Genomic DNA, 22715 nt, shown 5'->3' on the forward strand with positions numbered 1-22715 from the left:
GTGAAGCATTTTTCAGCGAACTTCGCTTATTTTGATCGTGTCTGTTTATCTAGGTGCTTATTTTGGGCGCTCTCGTGGTCACCCCCTTAACATGATGTGAACCAAAATTATAATGCAAGGGTAGGATGGTTTCACGAATATAACGCGCTTGTAAAGACACGAATAATGTCACAGTCTCGTCACGTGCGTCGTCAAACACTTCCCCCCAAACAGCACATACCCACAGGTGGGTATGTGCCCCTGATATGCGGGTATGTTCCACAGGTGATTGACGCTTAGGATATACCCAGGTACGACGAGAACACACATCGGCAATTTAGCGCGTGTGCTTTAAAAAATACCTGACTTGAAAGCGTCGACAAGACGAATGCAAAGAATAAATGTCAGGGACCCCACTGGATTCAAACCCAAGCATTCTGCGTGGCAATGAGGCATTTTACCACAGAGCTACGCCAGGTGTCTCAAGTACTTTTCAAATAGACGCTAATCTTCATGAAACGTCAATAGTGGCTGCAGTGCTGCCTACCCAATTTTATAAGCATCACGTATGTACTGCTTTGCTACTGCCATCACGTCAGGTAACGTCAATTGTGGTTTATTGCCATGGGCTGAAGTTGATTCATGTAGCATTGTCCAGGGTCAGCAGCCTCGCGAGCATCAACGCTTCATTTCAGCTTAGGCATGTTCCTGTTGGCACTGCTGCGCAAATGCAAACAACTGGTTATATAAACATCTGAAATTCCTAAACATATGTTTGTGCGTGCAACATTTGTACATATACTTACCGTCATTTCATGACGTGCTGCTAAATAAAAATACTGCAGTATGGTGTGATGTTTAGGACGGTTCGAGTACTTCCACTACTGTTCAGCGGCGCATTAAGAAAAGCCCCATGATCTCACGACTCTCGAGCAGCGGTGGCGTCGTCTAGGAGATGCCTGAACCAGCGCGACCTCGAACCTCGTTTCCGAGCTCGCCATCACCGCCCGGGCGTAGCGGTTCCACGTGCGAATTCTGGCCAGCACAGCACCGTCTGTGCAGTGCTGAAACGCTGCTCGCCACAGCTGTGGTGCGGCAGCTCAGTAACCGGCGTTACTCGCCTTTGCCAGGGCACCGCCAGGTACCCTCGGGTGCACAGCTCATGAACTCGCGGCCCACGTCCGAGTCTGGCGCGTCGCTCGGTACGGCTCGGCACCACTCGACGATGCTCGATTCAGCCAGCAAATCTCCTGGCACCTGGATCCTCGGTCACCTTGGACCTCGCCCGGCTCCGTGGTCCTCCGTGCACACGCACGTATCTCGCCTGGCAGAACGTTTAGCTTGTCCAGGCTCAGAATTGCACGCACTGTCCCGAACACTGCGAGCGCGCTTCGTGCCACTGAGCCACTGCACTCTTCTTTTCTGTCCCTCAGTGCTCGGCGGTACGCGTCGACGTTTTTGCGATATTTAAACGTGACATTTTACCCTCCACTTTGGAAAGTTGTTTCTATTCAACAACCTGTCTAAGCATGAGGCTAGGGAATGTTCACCGCCTGAAAAGCGGAAAGTGTGCGCATGTTAACAGTTGTTTTTTCACACGCATTGACAGGTTTGTTCACACGCAGTTCATGGAGTTCACAGTGTTCACAAAGAAATAAAAGCCTACATGCGCGTAACGCTTTAAGTCTACACTTGGCTCATGTAGTCAGCTCCGACGTTGTCACTTCCTTTGATATATTCCCACAATGAAGTCGTATGCCATAAGTGTCAGACTCCAACGCAGAATTCGGCTATTTGTGTGCTTGGCAGAGTAGATGTAGGCCAGCGGCTCGTGATCGCTCTGTAGTACAAACTGCTTGCCGAAAAGATAAATGTGAAATTTTCGGGCAGCCCACATGAGCACAAGTCCTTCTCGCTCTACGGTTGAGTACCATGCCTCCCGTGGAACCTGCATGCATCCTGCTTGCGTAGGCGACGGGATGGAGAACACCGTCTTAGTCCTGCTTGAGCACGACTCCTACACTGGTAAAAGATGCTTCTGTGCAGAACAAATGTCTTCTCCAAGTCAGGAGACCCCAAGATTGGACCAGTGGACAGCAATCGTTAAAGCTCGTCAAATGCCTCCTGGTGACGTTGTTCTCATAGTACCTTGTTCGGAGCACGCTTCCCAGTGAGCTCGGTTAAGGGATTAGGCACGTGGGAATAGTTGCGTACGAAGTTTCTGTAGTACCCCATGAGACCGAGAAAGGAACAGACTTTTTTCTTTGTATGAGGTAATTTTGTAGCTTGTATCTTTTCAAGCGTTTCAAGCTGCGGCCATAAGATTGATATTGGTTGATATGGAGGGTTTCACGTCCCAAAACCACTGTATGATTATGAGAGACGCCGTAGTGAAGGGTTTTGGAAATTTTGACCACCTGGAGTTTTTTATTGTGCACCCAAATCTGAGCCCACGGGCCCACAAAATTTCCACCTCCATCGGAAATACAGCCGCCGCAGCTGGAATTCGAACCTGAGACCTGAGGGTCAGCAGTTGAGTACCTTAGCCACTAGAACACCGTGGTGGAGCGCGGCCGTAAGATCCCATGTGCCACGATGGGGTCCAAGAACTTCACCATTGTTGAATCAATTTCACTCTTGGATGGCTTGATTGTGAGGCGTCCACGCCGTACTTGTCGGGAAAAACTTTCGAGCGTAGCAAGGTGTGTCTCCCATGTGTTTTTGGCTATAAGAACATCATCGAAGTAATTATGTACGTGCGAAATGCCAGCCACAACTTTTCTCATGAGTCTCGTGAACACTACTGGCGTTGTTTTCATGCCGAAAGACATAAAATGGTACTGGTAAAGGCCCGACATTGACAGGAAGGCTGTCATGCGTTTCGAGTCTTTGTGCATTGGGACCTGCCAGTACCCTTTTGTAAACTGAGTTTGAGATCATCATGTCCACTCCTGGAATAGGCTCATTATCCATTATGACGACTCTGCTCAACTGTCGGAAATCAATGCAGAAGCGCATGCTGCCGTCTTTCTTTTTCACTACGACGATTGGCGACTGGTAAAGTGAGTCTGACGGTTCGATAATTCCCTGCGCCAGCATCTTCTGCACTTCTTCCTCTACCACCTGTTCAACAGCAAAGGGTATCGGGTATTGGCAAACATTCACCGGCACAGTAGATGGTGTGATGTTGCACCTCTACCAAGTTAGTCTTTCCCGGAACGTCTGAGAAGACATCTAGGTAGTCTGATAGAATCTTCTTTGTCTCTGCCTTCTGGTTCACGTCCAAGTTGTCAACGACCTTGACTTCATGATAGGTTCTCATTCTGGTGAAGCGCGAGCAATGGTAGTTCCAGTTCTTCTTCCGGTTGTTCCGTTTGTACCGTGACAGCCGTGCGGTCCACCGTGTCTGTCAAAGGTAATCTCTCCTCGTACGTCTTAAGGAGGTTGAGGGGGAACAAACTGGTTTGCGTTCCTAGATCAACGACATAGTCCATCTCTTTCCGTTTCTATAGTTTCCAAACCCTCATCTGTACAGTAAATGGCACCCGGAAGTATTCAACTCCAGATGTGCGCACTGCAACAGCACTGCGGGCTTATTGCACATGGTATGGACCTGCCCAATCTTTCAATGATCCAAGTAGAAACGTAGAATCCTGGGAGGCCTTATTACACAGCTGCGACGCCGAAGAACAGCGTCAAGTCATTGGTCTCGCCCTGACCGCCGCCGAGTCTCAAGGGGATGATTGGGGGCAGAGGCCGAAGCCTCCTCACCCGTCAATCTAGACGGGTGCAATAAACGTTATTTCTCTCTCTCTCTCTCTCTAGTACAGTGAAGGGGCCTTTCCAAGTGAGATTCAGCTTCTTAGTGTCGGAAGGTAGTAGTATTATTACCTTCTCTCCAACGTAGAGGTGATGAGGCTTCGCATTGCGGTCGTAGTATTTCTTTTGTGTCAGCTTGGATTTCTGCAGCTCTTCGTGCGCAATTTGTGCGCAATCTTCGTGCGCAATCTCATACAAGCGATCGCGAAGCTCCATGACGTAGCCGTATGTAGTCCTCGCTTGGGTATTCAAGTTTTTTAAAGTCCATAATTTCTTCAGTATGGACATTGAGCCTCTAATGTATCGAGCATACAGGAGGTCGAACGGCGAAAAGCCGATACTCGACTGAGGCACCTCCCTGTAAGCAAATAATAATGGTGCCAAGTATCTGTCCTAAATCTTTGGACTTTCGTGGCACATGTGCCGTATCATTTGATTTAACGTACCATTAAAGTGCTCCACAAGACCATTTGCTATAGAGTGGTATGGTGTAGGTAGTTGACAACTGTCGAAAAAACAGTAGTCTGCCCACTTCCTTCATTAAACGTGGTGTGAATGACCTTCCGCGGTTGCTCACGACTTCTCATGGTATTCCAACGCGCGAGAACATTTCCGCCAACGCTTCTGTTATCGTCTGCGTTTCTATGCTTGGTAATGCAACAGTGTCAGGATACTGCGTTGCGCAGTCGACCATTGTTAAAATGAAATGGTCTCATTTGGCTGATGTTGATGATAGTAGACTGATTATGAAAATAACCACACGTTAGAAGGGCACGTCAATCACCGGCATTTTTCCGAGGGGGACACGTCCGAATAAGGGCTTTGGCACAGTGCGCTGGCACATCTCACATCATCATCATCATCATCAGCCTGACTACATCCACTGCAGAACAAAGGCCTCTCCCAAGTTCAGCCAGTAACCCGGTCCTGTGCTTGCTGCTGTTAATTTATACCCGCAAACTTCTTAATCTCATCTGCCCACCTAATCTTCTGTCTCCCCATAACACGCTTGCCTTCTCTGGTAATCCAGTTAGTTACCCCTAATGACATGACCAGTGGTTATCCTGTCTACGCGCAACATGCCCGGCCCATGTCCATTTCCTCTTCTTGATTTCAGCTATGATACCCTTAACCCCCGTTTGTTCCCTAATCCACTCTGCTCTCTTCTTGTCCCTTAGGGTTACACCTGCCATTTTTCTTTCCATTGCTCGCTGCGTCGTCCTCAATTTAAGCTAACCCTCTTTGTAAATCTCCAGGTTTCTGCTCCGTAGCTAAGTACCGGCAAGATACAGCTATTATATACCTTCCTCGTCAGGGATAGTGGCAATATACCTGTCATAATTTGTCACAGATGTTACAAGAGCACACAAATCGTGTCACCTCAGCCAGCATGCCCGGCCAATAGAAGTCTTCTAGAATCCATTCAGTTGTTCATTTATTACCTTGGTGACCTGCCATAGCTCCCTCATGCGCCATCCTAAGGACAAACTGGCGGAGGCTTTGCGGAGCAACCAGTTGGTCATCTTCTTCCTCTTCAGCGATCTGTAGTGCCGGTGAAGTATTCCCTTAAGCAAAACATACTCTATGATTGCTGATCGTTTCGCCGTCGTCTTCCCGATCGCCGAAAAACAGCTTTTCAAAGTGCGGTCTTCTCTCTGCAACTTTTCAAGAACTTGTGGGGTGACATCTAGTTGGTTAGATGCCGCCACAGGTAGCTTCATGTCCCTGGTCCCTCCTGTTGTCACTGCACTGAAAGTCGGTAGCTTCGATGACACGCTTCGATGTGGAGCCAGCTCCCCTGCTGGTGCCGACTCCTTATGCAGTATTGCGACATCCTACAGGTTATGTGACGTGGTAGAATCAGAAAAGAAGATTACCCCGTCGATGTTGCCGAGAACGACGTCATAGAGTGGCTTTTCCATGCAGAGTGCCAGTGTCGGTCCTCAGAAGAATGGAGAGTCGATGTATACCTTTGCCTCGGCCAGCTGCCTCGACGAACCGTCGACAAGGTTTACAGTACGTGTGCTACCGGTGAAATTCTTTTCGGGTACCAGCGAACGCTTGACCACCGGGGTATTGCATCCCGAGTCTCTTAGCACCGTCACAGGCTGTCCCTCAATATATCCGGTTGCCGTCGGCATCTCTTGTCGTAGCAGACCAAGACAAATATCTCTTTTTTCCGATGGTGCATTTTCCTCTGCTGATGAAGGGGTACATCCAAGTTCTCCTTCCTTCGAGCCAAACGTGTGAGGTCATAGTCGGCCACAGCAATTGATGCCTCCTTGTGGCGGCTCTTTACATTTGGACACTCGTACGCCTGATGGCCGTGTTTCCTGCACTTCCAGTGCAGTAAACACAGCCTATACTTTGATCATTGGCAGCACGAAATCTGCTGCCAATGATCGAAGTAACCGAGCAGCTTCTAGCAAATTGTCGCCCTGACTCGGAATTCTGCGGCATGGCTTTGCGAAACTTTTGCCGATATCCCTCTCCGGAGTACCAAAATTTTTACAACAAGGTTTGCTTCAGCTTTTCGTAGTCTTTGGCATCCTCCACAGCCCTACGTCCTACAATACTCAAGGCTTAACCTGAGAGGCATAGGCCTAATGAGAGCGCCAACCTGTCGCCTGGCCATCTCTGGCTCGTGGCTACCAGCTCAAAGTGCTGAATGTACGCGTCGATTTCGTCGTGGCCCTCATTGTAGGAAGGAATAAGCTTGTGGGGGTTCCTGAACGCTTCGCTGCAGGCTTCCACGCGCTCTTCACCCGTTCCAACTGTCCCAGCCGTGCGTTCAGCAAGAAGACACTTAGCCTCAAGCAGACTTTGTTCCGCCACCAACACGAGCAATCTTTTGTTCATGCGCTATTCGCGACACATCCCTATCCTCAGCTCATCTGTCACGCTCTTTTTTCTGCTGCTCCTCAATCAACTCCTTCAGTTCGTTACCTGACAAGCCAAGTTCTTTGCCACTCGGAGTATACTTCTCCCAATCCTTTTCCGCCCACTGCACAAAAGAGAAGTGCGGCTCTAAAAGTTGGAGCTGGACCTTGGTCCTACGTCGCGGACGGCAGAAAATTGTGATGTTTAGGACGGTTCGAGGACTTACACTACTGTGCAGTGGCCAGGAAACAGACAGGGAGACGTGTTCAAACGTTCATATACAAAGGAAAAGATATGAACAGTCAGTGATGTGGGTGCCGTAGGAACGACCACCTCGGCACATGAGGAAGAAGAGTCACGACTCTCGGGACGGTGGCGTCGTCTAGGAGATGCCTGGACCAGCGCCAACTCGGACCTCGTTTCCGAGCTCTTGATAACCACCCAGGAGTAGCGGTTCCACGTGCGGGTTCTGGCCAGCACAGCACCGTCTGTCCCGTGCTTAAATGCTGCTCGCCACAGCTGCGGTGCGGCAGCTCAGTCACCAGCGTTTCTCGCCTTTGCCAGGGCACCACCAGGTACCCTGGGGTGCATAGCTCATGAGCTCGTGGCCCACGTCCGAGTCTGGCGCGTTCTCACTACGGCTCGGCACCACTCAACGATCCTCGATTCAGCCAGCGAGCGCTCGTGTCTTTCGTGTCCTTCTTGTCTCTGTGTCGTCGTTTTGTTCTGGCGCTATAACTATCGTCACTCCCCTGGCACCTGGATCTTCGGTCACCCTGGACCTCGCCCGGTTCCGTGGTCCTCCGTGCACACGCACTCATCTCGCCTGGCAGAAGGTCTGGCTTGTCCGAGCTCAGAATTGCACGCACTGGCCCGAACACTGCGAGCACGCCTCGAGCCACTGTGCCACCGCACTCTTCTTTTTTGTTCCTCAGTGCGCGGTGGTGCGCGTCGACGTTTTTGCTATATTTACACTTGACACATGGTATCCTTCCCTTCGCATGCTTCGCATAACGTCGATTTTCAGGTACGCGCAAACTGCCAAATTTTTCGGTTAGGTCTCGTGCGGCTTGAAATTCCAGGGCAACCAACAACTTCCATTTCATTTTTAGTCGATCTGTTTGCCATTTTGACATTGGCATGGTTTAAAAAGCTGAAAGGTTTATTCTGCAGTATATAGGGTTGGCTCACTATAAGAAATAGGTTCAAACTATGAGCCTGTTCAATGAACGTCATTAGTGCGTCACATAAATCTGGTCCACAGATACTCTTTCTTCTTAATATAGGTAGTATACCCACCAAGAATGCGCGTGTAAATTGCTGCCGCTGACGGCCACACGAGCGACTTCATGGATCAAAAGGCCGTCCTTGCTAGTATTCAATAAACACACCATGCGCCATTATACTTGTGGTAACGCCTATTTTAGGAGAATACTCTGGTCCTATTCGCTTCTGAACCAAATTCAATAATGTTTACACGTGATCCTTATAGCCCGTCTAACTACTGATGCTGAGCTGTGCCAAAATTACGCGGTGTAAGCCAGTCAGATGCTTGCTCAGGAGAATATAGTTCCAGAGAAAATTGTCTTACGACTGACCAAGTTCGGATATTTGCCCTTATTTAGAATCTGCTGATGCATATCAATAAGAAATATGCTAATTTGTATCGAATTTGTGTCCTACTTGTCTAACGGCCATATCAGTAATCGCCAGGAACTGAGCTTACAAATCAACATGGCAGCGCCCATGCATGGATGATGTTGCAAAATAATCTCTTGAAGCGGGTCAGACTGTCGAAGAGGATGAAATGGTGACAGACACGCTCTAGAAAAGGGACAGCTATGGCTCCATGCTGAAAAAATGGGTTGTATTCGGCTAACGTCTGCGGACTGGTTATCTGCTACGTTTGGTGCTGGGATCTGCCCCTACGGCAACTTACCTGAATGTCACGCCCATGGCAACCACTGACCATTTACGGAAGAAGCGCGGCTCGGTCAGTGGTGGTGTCACCTGCGCCCTAGCACTGTTAAGGGATCTGCTGTAGAAACTGGATTCTAATGCTTCCCAGAATACTGACCACATGGAAGTGCTAAAGGATAAAAAAGCAGCACTTTTGAGGCTCGACGACGTAATTCCGGCTGCAACGGACGAAGATAACATGGATCATAAAGTGGAAACAGAAGGTGAGTAAGACGCAAAGATTTTTTACGCCATGTCACGAGCCAAGCTCTGGCTACAGGAACATAAGAAGGCAGACACAACGCAGTCACGAGCCACTGGACGTGGACCAAGTAGCCTAGAAGTTTTGAGCTCCGGCGAAGCCGCAGATCAGGTGAGAGTGCACCGTCCACTTGCGGTTCAACTGTCGAAGCTCCAGATACCAGCTTTTGATGGTCGTCTTTGTGAATGGCACGGAAAGGTGTGGTGCGGCGCCCCGGCGCGTCACATCGGCAAAGAAGGGACTGAACAGATGGAGCGAGAACCGTTTACGAGCTTCTTGATAGGACAGATTGATCTTTAGCTTCAAGGATTCGTTTTTGTTTTTTGCAGGCTGGGTGCGATCTCGAGTAGGCAGGATGGTCTCTTTTAGGTTTCGCACAGCATGATAGGGTTGAGGTACACGTATCTGATAAATGCTAGTTTGATGCACAATTTGCGCAAGTAGGGCTCCTCTGCAGCTTTGCGACCCCATCCAATGAGCTGGCACTTGAACCATCTGTGGGAATTCAGCACATAGGGCTTGACACGGAGCTTGCAGTAGCCAGTTTTAATTGACTCGGGCCAGACACTGATACCAAATGTGATGATAAAGTGTTTGTATGGGTGTTTTCTTTTTGTCTCGTCGTATAATTATTCTTTGAGCCTTGACTACATTCTGGTCTTGCAAGTCTTCCAATAATTCAATTTCGTACAGTTCAAGAATGTCGTCACCACTTCACACACTGTATTCGTTGACCTGTGTGGGCCCACTGAAACTGGAACGGCCCCAGACGCTACGAGTTTGAATAAATTCTCATATAAGAGCTTGTCACGTACCCTCAGAAGAAGGCCGCCGCTTCCCAGCTTGGTTACGGTATAGCCTGGTCCTATTGCTTGTGCGAACGTGTTTGAGACGAAAAAGGGTGAGATTTATCGGACAGTTTGGCCTTTCTGACTATGGACCACATTATATTATTTAGAGAAGCGCTGTTTTGGTTTGAAAAGTACAAACTGTTCTTTAGCGAGCCACCTTTTCGGGCGGTGATCAAGAGGGCGTGGGGGTGAGTGCGCCATACATGGAAAATAATCTTCAGCAGCGACGATGGCCACCCACCACCGAGCCCAACAAGGGGATGCTGCAAGGTAGAACACTTTAAGACGCCATCCATGCATCATCGCTAACCCCCTATATAACTGATTGACTGACATATTTGCAAAATTGTTTCAGCGCGCGATCAAAGGAAAAAGAACAGGGTAGACAGAAAGAGCACTGACTTCCAACTAACTTTATTTCACAGAGTGGCAAGAATATATATCTCTAAAAAGGATGAGAACAGAGCATGAAGGTAAAAAGCAAGCCTAATCTACACACCAGTAACAAAGCACGTGTGACGCGTCCTCTACTGCCTCAAAGCCCAACCAGGTGATCACGTTCTGCCTGTGATAAAGCAACCGATGAAGTGCTTACGCATTTATCTCCTAGCAAGTGTATTTTTTCGGCTTCGATAATTTCTCGGGTAAGCCGCTTCCTGTGCCTTGCCAATATAGAGCACTGATCAAAGAGGGGAGTGCGCCTACGATCTGGGCAATGAATGCCCAATTTGGTACAAGAGCATGTTGGCATTCATTGCCGAGATTGTGGGTGCATCCCCCTGTTTAATAGGTGCTCTATATTGGCAAGGCACAGGAATCAGCTTACCCGAGAAACTATAGAAGCCGAAAAAATGCACCTGCTAGAAGATAAATGCGTAAGCACTTCATCGGTTGCTTTATCACAGGCTTAACGTGAATACCTGGCTGGGCTTTGAGGCAATAGAGGACCCGTAACACGTGCTTTGTTACTGGTTTTATGATTAGGCTTCATTTTTACCTTCATGCTCTGTAATTCTCCTTTTTAGACGTATATGTTCTTGCACTCTGCGAAATAAATTTATTTGGAAGTCAGCGCTCTTTCTGTCTACCCTGTCCTTTTTCCTGTGTTCGCGCGCTGAAACAATCTTACAAATATGACTACGCACCAACTAGCCCAAGCTTCCACTCTTGTGATTGATTGATTTGTGGCGTTTAACGCCTGAAAACTACCATAAGATTATGAGAGACGCCGTAGAGGAGGGCTCCGGAAATTTTGACCACCTGGAGTTCTTTAACGTGCACCCAAATCTGAGCACATGGGCGTACAACATTTCCGCCTCCACCAGAAATGCAGCCGCTGCAGCCGGGTTTAATTCCCCGACTTGCGGGAACCATATATAGCTACCCAAGTTTGAGCAATTACAAAGGGTTAACCCTAGCCGCCAGAAAATGGTGAAATAAATGAAAAAGGGAAGATGACAGGACATATAATATGTCGGAGATAAAGACGAAAATGTAGGGAGAGAGACAGGAAAAAGCGACTGCCGATTTCCCCTAGGTGGGTCAGTCCAGGGGTGCCATCTACGTGAAACCAGGGCCAAAGGGGTATGGTGCCTTTGCTGGGAGCCGTAAAGGTCCAAGCACACAGCATCAGCTCAACCCCCAAGAATGCCCTTTTCCGCGGACACAGCTGAGCCACGCACTGCGAGGCTTGGGGGGGGGGGGGGGGTCGAAACCGTCCCGTTGACTCGGGTCCGTGGTGTTGCCACAGGCCAAATGCCTGCTTGCGCAGACGCCCCTGTGTGGTCTAGCAACGGTCACTTTTCAGATTTCGCGGGCTTTCTTTATTGCCGGGAAATATTGAGCGCACAGTCAGTGCGTTGTAGAAAGCTGCACAGAAAGGCGTCATTTCAACGTGCGCGAAATTCCCCTCTTGACATTTTAGTATTTAGGCCAGTAATTCTGGCGTAGCGAATAATGTTGGGGCTGAATAACTAACTTTCATTAACGCGAAAACTAGTAGTTGCTAGTAGGTAATACTGGGAAAATATTTTCACTATAGTTTGCTTCGCGTAACATCGTGCATTTTTCTTTTTAAATGTAGCAGCGTGATAGCTGGGACGCGCTGTATTTGCTTAACAGCGCATAGAAAATTAACCATAAGCTTATCGAGTAAGAGGCATGGAGCTGTATTGAAAACTCAGTAAAAACTTTGCGCAATATTATTGACAGAGGACAACAATACATCGGCTTCAATGCAGCTGTTACTTCAAGTCTCTGCAGCCATCATGCGTCTTAAACCGATCATTCAATGCGGTGAACAAAAATGCAATAATAGAAATACCAAAGATAGAAGAACCACGTAAATCACTCAGTATGAAAGTCCAATGGATAGTTGAGGTCATCACTGTTCTCCCTGTTCATATTGTTACGGAAGAGATACGCTGTATCGACGAGACTGTGGATGAAATATATTTCAAAGCAGCAGCAGCAGCGGCGTGACCGGTAGACCAGACACCGAGTGGAGACCACCCTTCGTCTTCCTTGTCATGCACACACGGGCGTCGCCCCCTGGAATCTCAATTTGCATGCATGTAGCATAATCCCCGGTGGCAGAAGCGCCGTCTCGACGCATCTAAATGTCAACGTCACTAGGAGAGTGGTAGGGCTTCAAGCGCGCAACATGTACATTATTGGTAGCCTGTTGGGCACATGAAGGCGATGGGGCAAAAGGACCAATTTCATATGCAACAGGAGTAACCACATGAAGGACTCGGTATGGACCTGTGTAGCGAGTAAGCAGTTTTTCTGACAAGCCAACTTGACGGGTCGGAGACCAGAGCAGAACCAAGGAACCCGGCGGAAAGTGTACGTCGTGGTGTCGTTGGTCTTACAAACGCCGTTGCTTCTCTTGAAAGGTCAGAAGGCGAGTACGGGTGATTTCGCGTGCGTTAGTGGCCCGAGTGATTGCGTCCATGGCATATTCACTGGTCGGTCTCTCAGATGGCGGTATGACGGTGTCTAGAGGCAATGTTGGCTCTCAGCCAAGCAGCAGAAAAAATGGAGAGTAACCGGCAGTGTCTTGGCGCGAAGATTTAGAGGCATATGTGACGTACGGCAACGCAAGATCCCAGTCGGTGTGGTTGGTAAAACCATACTTAGCGAGCGTGTCTCTAAGAGTTCGATTTAGACGCTCCGTGAGTTCATTGGTTTGCGGAAGGTATGATGTAGTCAGCTTGTGTCTCGTTTGACAGGACTGCAAGATGTTGGCTATCACCTTCGATAAAAAGGTGTGGCCACGGTCTGTAAGCAGCTGCCGTGGGGCTTCGTGTTGCAAAATCACGTCCTTGAGGAGGAAGTCGGCGACGTCTGCGGCGCAGCTTGTTGGAAGACCTCGTGTGATGGAATATGGTGTGGCGTAGTCGGTGGCCACAGCTATCCACTTGTTACCCAAGGAAGACAAGAGAAAAGGGCCAAGTAGGTTCAAGCCACGCAGAAGAACGGTTCTGGCGGAATATCAAGTGGTTGAAGGCGACCGGCGGGAAGTGTCAATGGCATTTCGAGGCGCTGACATTTCTCACAAGTCGCGACGTATCTTCTGACTGAGCGTGCAAGCACTGGCCAGAAGAAGTGTCGGCGTATTCGGTCGTAAGTGCGTGAGACACCAAGGTGACCGGCAGTCGGTAGGTCAGGAAGTTTATTTAGATCTTCCGAGCGAAGGTGTTTCGGAATGACAAGCAACAGGGTCGGTCCATCCGGCTCGAAATTTCGGCGGTATAATACACCATCATGGAGCACGAATAAGCGATGGGACTGATTGGAATATGGTGATTCGAGGCGCTCAAAGATAACACGCAAGGATGCATGAGGGCGTGGCTCGTCACCGATGCATGTCATTTGCGAAAGAGAAAAGACGCAAGGGCCGGTGTCAATATCAAGTATAGTGCTAGACTCAGCAACCGGGTAGCGGGACAGACAGTCTGCGTCCTGATGTAGGCTTCCGGACTTGTACGTCACCGTGTAGGTACACTCTTGCAGTCTCCGAACCCAGCGCCCGAGCCGGCCAGTTGGATCCTTCAGTGAAGTAAGCCAACATAGCGCATGATGGTCAGTTATTACAGAGAAGTTTGTGCCATATAAATATGGGCGGAACTTTGAGACTGCCCAAACAAGAGCGAGACACTCACGCTCTGTAATGGAATAGTTGCGTTCAGCAGCTGTGAGGAGGCGGCTAGCGTAGGCGACCACGCGGTCGTGTCCCCGTTGGCACTGGGCTAGGACGACTCCAATCCCGTGACCACTAGCATCGGTTCGGACTTTTGTCGGAGCGGATGAGTCAAAGTGTGCCAATATAGGTGGAGTCGTCAAAAGCGTGATTAGATGAGAAAAAGCAGCAGCTTGGTTGGTACCTCACGTAAACGTGACGTCTTTCTTCAAAAGCTCAGTGAGAGGTCGAGCGATAGTTGGTAGACCTTGCACAAACCTTCTGAAGTAGGAACAAATTCCTACGAAGTTCCGGACGTCTTGAAATGACCGGGGTACAGGAAAACTGGTGACTGCACGAACTTTCTCCGAGTCCGGCTGCACTTCAGATGCGTCGACAAGGTGACCCAACACGGCAATTTTCCGGCATTCGAAGTGGCACTTCGACTAGTTTAATTGAAGGCCTGCAATGCGGAATGTGTCGAGAATGGCTGACAAACGCTGAAGGTGGGTCTCAATTGTTGGGGAATATACAAGATCGTCAAGATAACAGAGACATGTTGGCCATTTGAACCCTTGTACCAGAGAGTCCAACATGCGCTCGAACGTGGCTTGGGCGTTGCGTAGCCCAAACAGCATAACCTTGAACTGATAAAGGCCATCTGGAGTTACAAATGCAGTCTTCTCTTGGTCTTTTTCATCGACAGGAATCTGCCAGTAGCCGGAACGTAGGTCTATTGAAGAAAAGTATTGGGCGCCATGGAAACAATCGCGAGCGTATTCAATGCGGGATAAAGGGTAAGCGTCATTTTTCGTGATTTTATTCAGATGACGGTGATCCACGCAGAAGTGCCACGTGCCATCTTTCTTTTTATTGAGCACAACGGGGGACGCCCAATGGCTTGAAGAGGGTTCAATGATTCTTTGGCTAACATCTTGGTGACGTCTTGTTGAATTACTTTACGCTTGGTGGCAGACACCCGGTATGGTCGCCGATGAATGGGATGAGAATCACCTGTGTTAATTCGGTGCTTACGAGTTAAGTCTGGCCGAGTGGACGGCTATATATGTCGAATATATTGTGGTATGAAGCCAGAAGGCGGCAGTGCGCGGATGACTTCTCCGGTACGAGGTGCGGGGCGATCATGGAGCGAAAGGTTGCATCCAGGCACGTGGCATCCTGCAAGTGACGTGGGTGATCTGGACATACGTCTGCCGCAAAACTGGTGACGTGGTCGTAAATTAAGGGTCTTAGCGTGGCGACGCATACTTTTAGAGGTAGCAGTTGTTTTATAAAACCGAAATTTATAACAGGCAAATATGTTCGGTTAGAGGCTATAGTTAGGACGGAGTTTGGGACATCAATGTTACGCGCCAGGAGAACTTCAGGAATAGGCGTCACGATTTAATCCCCGTCAGGCACAGGCGAGGGTGTTGCCAATTCAACGAATGTGAAAGCTTTAGGTGGTATCTGGATGAAGTTAGAGGTGCACAGGCTGTTCGGGAGTTCAGAGTGAGAATTCAGGAGAAGAGGAAGTTCTAAACAGAGAGTGCCGGCGGAACATACAATCAGGTCAGAATACGTCGATAAGAAGTCGATCCCAAAGATGACGTCAAGAGAGAACTCTCGAGCACGGTAAATAAAACAAAAACATGGTGGCCGGCAAGGCTAATACAACCGTTACACACATTCCAATGATGGCTATAGTTGCACCATCGGCGACACGGACGGCTTATGTTGCGACAGGCGTGAGTACTTTTTTGAGGCAGTGACACAGACGAGCGCTCATTATAGACACCTGAGCTCCAGTGTCAACTAAAGCCGTCAAAGAAAGACCGTCCACATGCACTTCCAGCAAGTTCTTATTGGTAGGTAGCGTCAACAGAGGATTTGGGTCAGTAGCACTCAATGCAGCACTACCTCCAGGAGCTGCATAATCTAGTTTTCCATCCGGGAAGATTCATAGTTAGTCGGCGATGGATAGCAGCGTGTTTAGAGTGACGGAGAAGGGCAGCGTTGCGGTGACGGTGAACGCGCGGTAGAGCGGCTGTTCGGTGCGTCGGAAGCAGGATACTCACGACTGGCCGAATATTGACAGGGGTCCACGTATGACCAAGGAGAAGAAGAAAATTGGCTCCAACAGGGGGGCGTCTAAGTTCTGCGGCAGTAGCGGGAGACATGGCCAACTCAGTGACAGCAAAAGCAGATTGGCTTGTCGTCTGCTGTTCTCCACTCCATCGGAATGCGGGATCTAGGCAGAGTGTATGGGTCGTCGCGTGGTGCATTTATTGGCATCGGTGTGTAGTCCTGTCGGGAGACGGAGCAGGCGACAGAAAAACCAATGTTAACCATTTCTTGCCACACGACTGCCTGAATAAATGAGACCGCCGGAGGTGTTTGCACGATGGCCTGGTCGAGTAGAAGTGCAAGAAACGGCGCCGGACGGGCTGCCTCAAGCTCGCGCCGAAAAATGCGTGTGACATTCTCGTGCAATGGTGGTGCGGCACCGAGATCAGTACAGGTCGACGTGACGTGTTAGGGAGCCGCAAAAATTGAGGCCGAACTCGGAGGTTTTTGGTCGTGTCGAAGAAGCGGCGTTCCTTATTTATGATATCGATGGTCGTGACGTAGTTGAATACCAGCAAGTTGAGAGCGTCGTCCGCGATACCCTTGAGTATATGGCCCACCTTGTCGCTCTCGGTCGTTTGCTCGTGCACTTTGCGGCACAACGCGAGCACCTCCTGTATGTGCGAGACATTCGACTCGGTTGATGAATGTAGTCGAGTGGCGAGTTTTTGTTGCGTGGCTGTTTGTCGTCTAGACGGGTCCCCAAAGATATCGTGTAGTCGGTGCTTGAAGATGTCCAAGCTCGTGAGCTCGGCCTCATGAGCGTCGAACCATGCACGCGGGGTGCCATCCAAGTAAAATATTACGTTGGCGAGCATCATGGTTGGGTCCCGTCAGTGAGACAGGCTAACGCACTCGTACATGCGGAGTCTGTACTCGACGTCAAGGCCAGGCTTGGCGGAGAACGTACCGGAATAACGGGGGTGGCACATCGCAAGGTACGTATGAGCTGGCGCACTAGGTGATGGCGGTGAGAGGGGGTTGTCATTAGAAGCCTTGGCCGGAGGCTGGACGGTGCGGCCACTGCGAAGCTTCGTGGTGAGGACGGGTAACGTTCCACCACCACCAAATGTGTTACGGAAGGGATACGCCGTATCGACGAGGCTGTGGATGAAATATATTTCAAACCAGCAGCAGCAGTGGCGTGACCGGTAGACCAGACCACGAGTGTGGAGACCACTCTTCCTCTTCCTCGTCAGGCAAACAGGCGTGTCACCCCCTGGAATCTCAAATTACATGCATGTAGCAATACTAATAACAAGTGCAGGCATCTGACATGCAAGAGACACACGTATGCAAAACATTACGTTGACCTATTTGAACTTGAAGTATTTTAGTTAAATGGGAAGCAATTTATGTTGACTTTGAGCATTTCTAAAGGCGTATCTATCTATCAATCCCCCGAAGTCTGCGTGCTCTCATTGCCACCTGCTTAGCCTGGGTTATTACAAAATGAGTATAGGAGGCACAGAGTGTTTAAAGAAATGTCTGGCTGGCCATTGCATGAATGAATATCCCGTCTAGCACCTCGTCAAATCCTTCTCTTTAAACCCGTAGCCACGTGGGGTGGCGTGCGAGTATGAGCCACAGATGATAGGCAGCTTGCATATATCAGGATTGGCAATTTAGGCGCGAGAGTTAAGAAAACTGGCATCACCAGCGTTGACTCGACAAATGCAAGCACTAAATATGAAGGTCGCAGCAGGCATCGAAACCAAGTATACTGCGGAATTCCAAGTATTTCACCACAGAACCACGCCAGGATAGGTGACTGGTTCGGAAAATACCCAACAACTTATGAAAGGCCAGATGTGGTCGCAGTAGTGATATCTTTTTTATAAACATTGCGTAATACTTTTATGATTTGGCCGTCAGCTCGCATTAACCTCAACTGTCATTAAGCGCCATTTCCGGAAGTTTGACTACGCGGCCATGCACAGGGCTGCCATTCTCGGGAGCACACGCGCCATAGATAAGCTTACCGCGTCTGGTATTGATAATTCGCTTATTGCTGTTAGCACCATGGCGAAACTGTAAACAACTGCGTATACAAAAAATACGTGACTGCTAAAAATGTCTGTGTGTACAACATTTGCACGTATTTTATGCTTCTATTAAGCAGACCATGCTCACAAAGAAAAACGTAACAGCGCTGGAACAGGACAGAGACGAGTAGGCACAAGCACGGCGCTGACTAACTGCCATGATCATTTCATATACACGTCAATATATACAGAAAAATACAGTCAGTGAAAGTAATAAGGAAAGGTTATCGCTGACACATGCCGATTCACATTTCCTGAAGGTGCTTCATTTTATTTTTTCGTATAGATGTGAAGCCACGCTGATCCAATGCCCTCCGCTTTCCTGAATGCAAAAACCTTCAAAAACTTCTGATAGGCGTTGTTCTGCGTAAGTGCGTAGAATCTCGCCATTTCAAAAGATGGACTCACAACCACATTTTTTTGCAATAGCTTGTTTCTTACGCAAAACAACGCTAACAAGAAATGTCCAAGTCCTATGCAATAGTTTAAGTGTTTAAAAAAGTGGGCCCGCGAGGCTTAAGCAACGCCATGACATGACGTCAAACGACAGCAAGAATCCCTGAGATGGATGGTGTAAAACGTATTTCTGGAATCTGTCGCTCTTTCTTCATGCATCCCTTCGAGGCTACGACGAAAGAACTGTTCTAAAAGCCTATCGAATGCTTATATTCTTGAAGTGCGTGACATCTATAAAAACGGGGCCGTAAAGACATATGTTCTTTTTCCTAATTAGGCAAGCAATGGATTGATTAGCCACGTCCCTTCAAATTGCTTCATAGACGTGGTGAATATGTGAGCCTTCACAATAGCGACGAGTCAATCCGCAATCAGCACCGCTTGGCATGCAGTCGTGTAAAAGCTCATGAACCCGGTAATTTTTTACGCACGTTTTTTCTGCCTTCTGCTTCTCTGGGAAAATTTAGGCATCGCTGTTTCTCAAGGCGTAAGTGAAAGCCATCACATTTTTATGAATCGTCAGGTAATAACGAAGAACTACGTAATGCTGAATGAGTAACATATGCTTTGTTTAATTTTTTTCTTTTATATTTTATTGTGTGGGCCCCAATCTCACACACATAGTTCCTACTGGGTCATTCAGTTTGTCTTTATGCTCATATATTTAGTTGCATGTTATTGCACTTTGTTGGTAATTACGAACTGTAACTTAGCTACTCCCGCTTATTAATATTGTGTATGAAACAAGGTGGATTTTCTCAGCCAAAACAAAATACAGTAAATGTCTGATGGATATATAGTATTGAATAATAAGAATGGCTTTAAAAGTGCGGCCCTAAAAACATACTGTGCTGACCATGGAGACTCCAGTTACTACGAAACCGAAAATTCACACACGCGTGGACTAGAAAAAGAAATCCGTTAACATATTTTTACGCATAATGCACACAACGTCACGTGAACATCGGCAACTGAATGTATTCTCAAACGCTCTTTCTTCACGAATTTAAATTACCAAAATCAACGTGTTTTTCACTTTGAAACGGAACGGAGGGCTGTGTATTGTTTCGCAGGAATAGTTGTTTGTAGAATTTTAATGCGGAAAAATTGGACACTAGTTCAAACACTATTCCGTTTTTTTTTTTTTGATACAGCGACTGCTGCAAACAACTGCTGGACAGAAGCGTGTAGTTTCGTTCAAATCGGGGGACTAGAGGTAACGTTGTCTCTGATATAGAAGCTACAGTCGAAACTACGCCAATGTGACTCATACTGATGATGGTAGAAAGAAAACTACGTGCAATATTCAACCATTAGTTTGGTGTTTTCATTCTTGAGGGATGTAGGCTCTGTATGTGGCGCATCATGAATTGTTTTGATACATTAGTTTGGTGGTGCTGTTATCTATGTGTGTCGTCGCAGCATGGATTGGAAGCGTTACCTAATCTTTGCCTGTGAAGCTCATTAAGTAAGCGTAGATATGAGAGAGTGTGTCTGTGCATCAAGCATATCTGCTAGTGCTTGCGTCTGCACCCGTGACTCTTTTCATGAAATTTTTTTCTTATAGGAAATATGTTCGGAACGCCTCGGAAGAGCATGGTGCACGCTCTTCTATACTTTTTTGTTTCGGTTTCGACGATATTCGATTGAAAATATTTATTCGCAAAAAATATCATCAACCACTCTCTCCAAATCTCCAAGCGCCATTGAAGTCTCTACAGGCAGGTCAGTTCTCTCCTCTGATCTGGCCAAGTGTTTCCGTTAAGAATCGGATATTCTTTAACTACAGAAAGAAGGAAGAACGAAAAGCAAGAAAGAATGCAGGGAGGTTAACGTGGCTAACACCTGGTTTTCTACCCTAAGTGGGGTAATGTTAAAGGAGAGTATAAAGATGAGAGAAAGAGAAAAGCGACAAAAACAGACAAATATGACTGGCAGTAAATGTAAATGGGCTGATGCGTATCTAGCGGGGGCAGTACACAAAAGCGAAAGGCGTTCACATAGGCCCGTAGTGCTCAAAAACGCAAAAGGGCTTTGACTGTCTTTTCAAACGGCAAAAGACGAGGACAGTGCTCCAGAAGCATCTGCACAGAGAGTGGCCGATCGTCTGATTGTCTCAACGCATCAGAAAGTTTCTGTCTGCCAGAGGCAAATCAAGGTCAATGGCATTGCAAAAGGCAATGTCTTCTACGGTGCCGCGGTCGTTGAATTCCGCGCTGTGGTCACTCCATGGACGGTTTTATAGTTTTTTGCGAAGCCAACTCACAACTAAAGCCGACAAGTAATCGACTATTCGCGTCGACGAACTCCGGATGGAGGCCGAAGTTCAGTCGAGGGTTTATTTGGTGGAGTCTCGTATGTTTTATGCTTGGGGTGTTCCACTCCAGCAGACCCACACTACGTGCCAGCTGACGAAGTTGCCTTGCAGAGTGTGCCCTTTACAGAAGGATCGAAAGGGGTATTCTTCATGGTGGGAGGTGCGAGCCACATTGTCCACGAAATCATCGCCACTGATCCCACAATGACTAGGTAGCCACTGAAAAATGACCTCGTGGGTTGTTTCTGTGACGTGGTGAAGAAGCTTGACAACCTCTGATGTTAACTGTTCATGGCAACCACGACGAATGACTGACTTCACGCTCTGTAAGGCTGGTTTCGATTCGGAAAACACTGCCCATTTATTCGGTCTCTGGCATGCTATGTACTCTAGGGCAACACGCAAAGCCGGACGTTCTGTGACCATAGACTTACTGACTTGTGACAGCTTGATTCGCATGGTTATTGCTCGAACTCGTGTCACCACCACGCTGCCAGAACTAGACGCTGTGGTTGAATCATCGTTGTATATGTGCACATGGTCACTGTATACTTCTTGCAAGAGGAATATGCTGAGTTGTTTTGGGGCTGAAGGAGGCAAATTTGATTTCTTCTGCATTTTTGGAATTGTAAGACGTACTTGTGAAAGGTTGAGGCACCATGGAAGATACACCAGCTTCTGCACAGGCCTATAACCTTACGTAAACGACGCACGATACTCACGGGCAATAGTACTAAATGTCGTACGGGGACTGTAAGTAGCGACGCTCACCAGGTGTTGCGATGGGTTCCTTTAATATGGCCTAACGTAAGTGCGGATGGTCTCATAGTGATATACGTACGATCCGGTAGTCCTGCATAATCGCAATGGTTTCAGCAGTCCAAGCACAATAGGGTAAACCAACGCATATCCTGAGAGCCTGGGCTTGAATGTTTTGGGGCGTGCGCAGGTTAGTTTGGCACGTGTTAGACATTACCTGTAGGCTGTGCCACAGGAATCCAATAAGTACCTTGTACAGCAGTAGCATATACTCGACGGACACTCTCCAAGTTTTTCTAGCAAAGAATCTGAACAAGTGAGAAATGGAAGTCAGACGCTTTGCCACTTAGTTTACGTGTGGGGAACAAGACAGGTCTTGGTCTAATATGACACTCAATAATCTGTGACTCTTAAGGTGTAACTCTTAAGGTGTGACTCTTAAGGTGACTCTTAAGGTGTAATACTCTGTCTCTTAAGGTGTAACCTTAAGAGACAAGAAGAGAGCAGAGTGGATTAGGGGACAAACGGGGGTTAAGGATATCATAGTTGAAATAAAGAAGAGGAAATGGACATGGGCCGGGCATGTAGCGCGTAGACAGGATAACCGCTGGTCATTAAGGGTAACTAACTGGATTCCCAGAGAAGGGAGGCGGGTTAGGGGGAGACAGAAGGTTAGGTGGGCAGACGAGATTAAGAAGTTTGCGGGTACAAATTGGCAGCAGCAAGCACAGGACCGGGTTAACTGGCGGAACATGGGAGAGGCCTTTGTCCTGCAGTGGACGTAGTCAGGCTGATGATGATGATGATGATGATGATGATGAAGATGATGAATTTGTGACTCTAGCTGGATGACACCAATTGCCCGTTAATTAATATGCCATCAGTGTACATTAGCTTTCTGGTGAACTCGATTATTCTGCCTTAGCCAGGACGAGGAAGAAGACGAGGAAGAAGAAATGCGTTCGGGCATAATTCTGCCTTGAACAACTATCGTTGTTTCTTAAACTGTCAGAATTCCTGACTTTCTCTGAACAAGCGGAACAGAAGACGTCACCCCCCTGGATGGGGGACTATCCAT

The 22715-nt window shown here is 48.1% G+C and overlaps 1 protein-coding gene across 2 annotated transcripts in view; it reads left to right on the plus strand.

Annotated features, from left to right (window-relative positions):
* Window positions 1-18824: 18824 nt before the first annotated feature.
* LOC142765423 (uncharacterized) overlaps window positions 18825-22715 on the plus strand; it is a 33506-nt gene continuing 29615 nt past the window's right edge. Inside the window, exon 1 of one of the 2 annotated variants that reach the window (XM_075866413.1) lies at window positions 18825-19048. In XM_075866413.1, coding sequence (XP_075722528.1) covers window positions 18968-19048 — 81 coding nt within the window. In that variant the 5' untranslated portion in view covers window positions 18825-18967. The remainder of the gene's footprint in view (window positions 19049-22715) is intronic. The other variant, XM_075866414.1, reaches the window with a different exon arrangement.

The sequence above is a fragment of the Rhipicephalus microplus genome, chromosome 6, assembly GCF_043290135.1.
Source record: "Rhipicephalus microplus isolate Deutch F79 chromosome 6, USDA_Rmic, whole genome shotgun sequence".
NCBI lineage: Eukaryota > Metazoa > Arthropoda > Arachnida > Ixodida > Ixodidae > Rhipicephalus > Rhipicephalus microplus.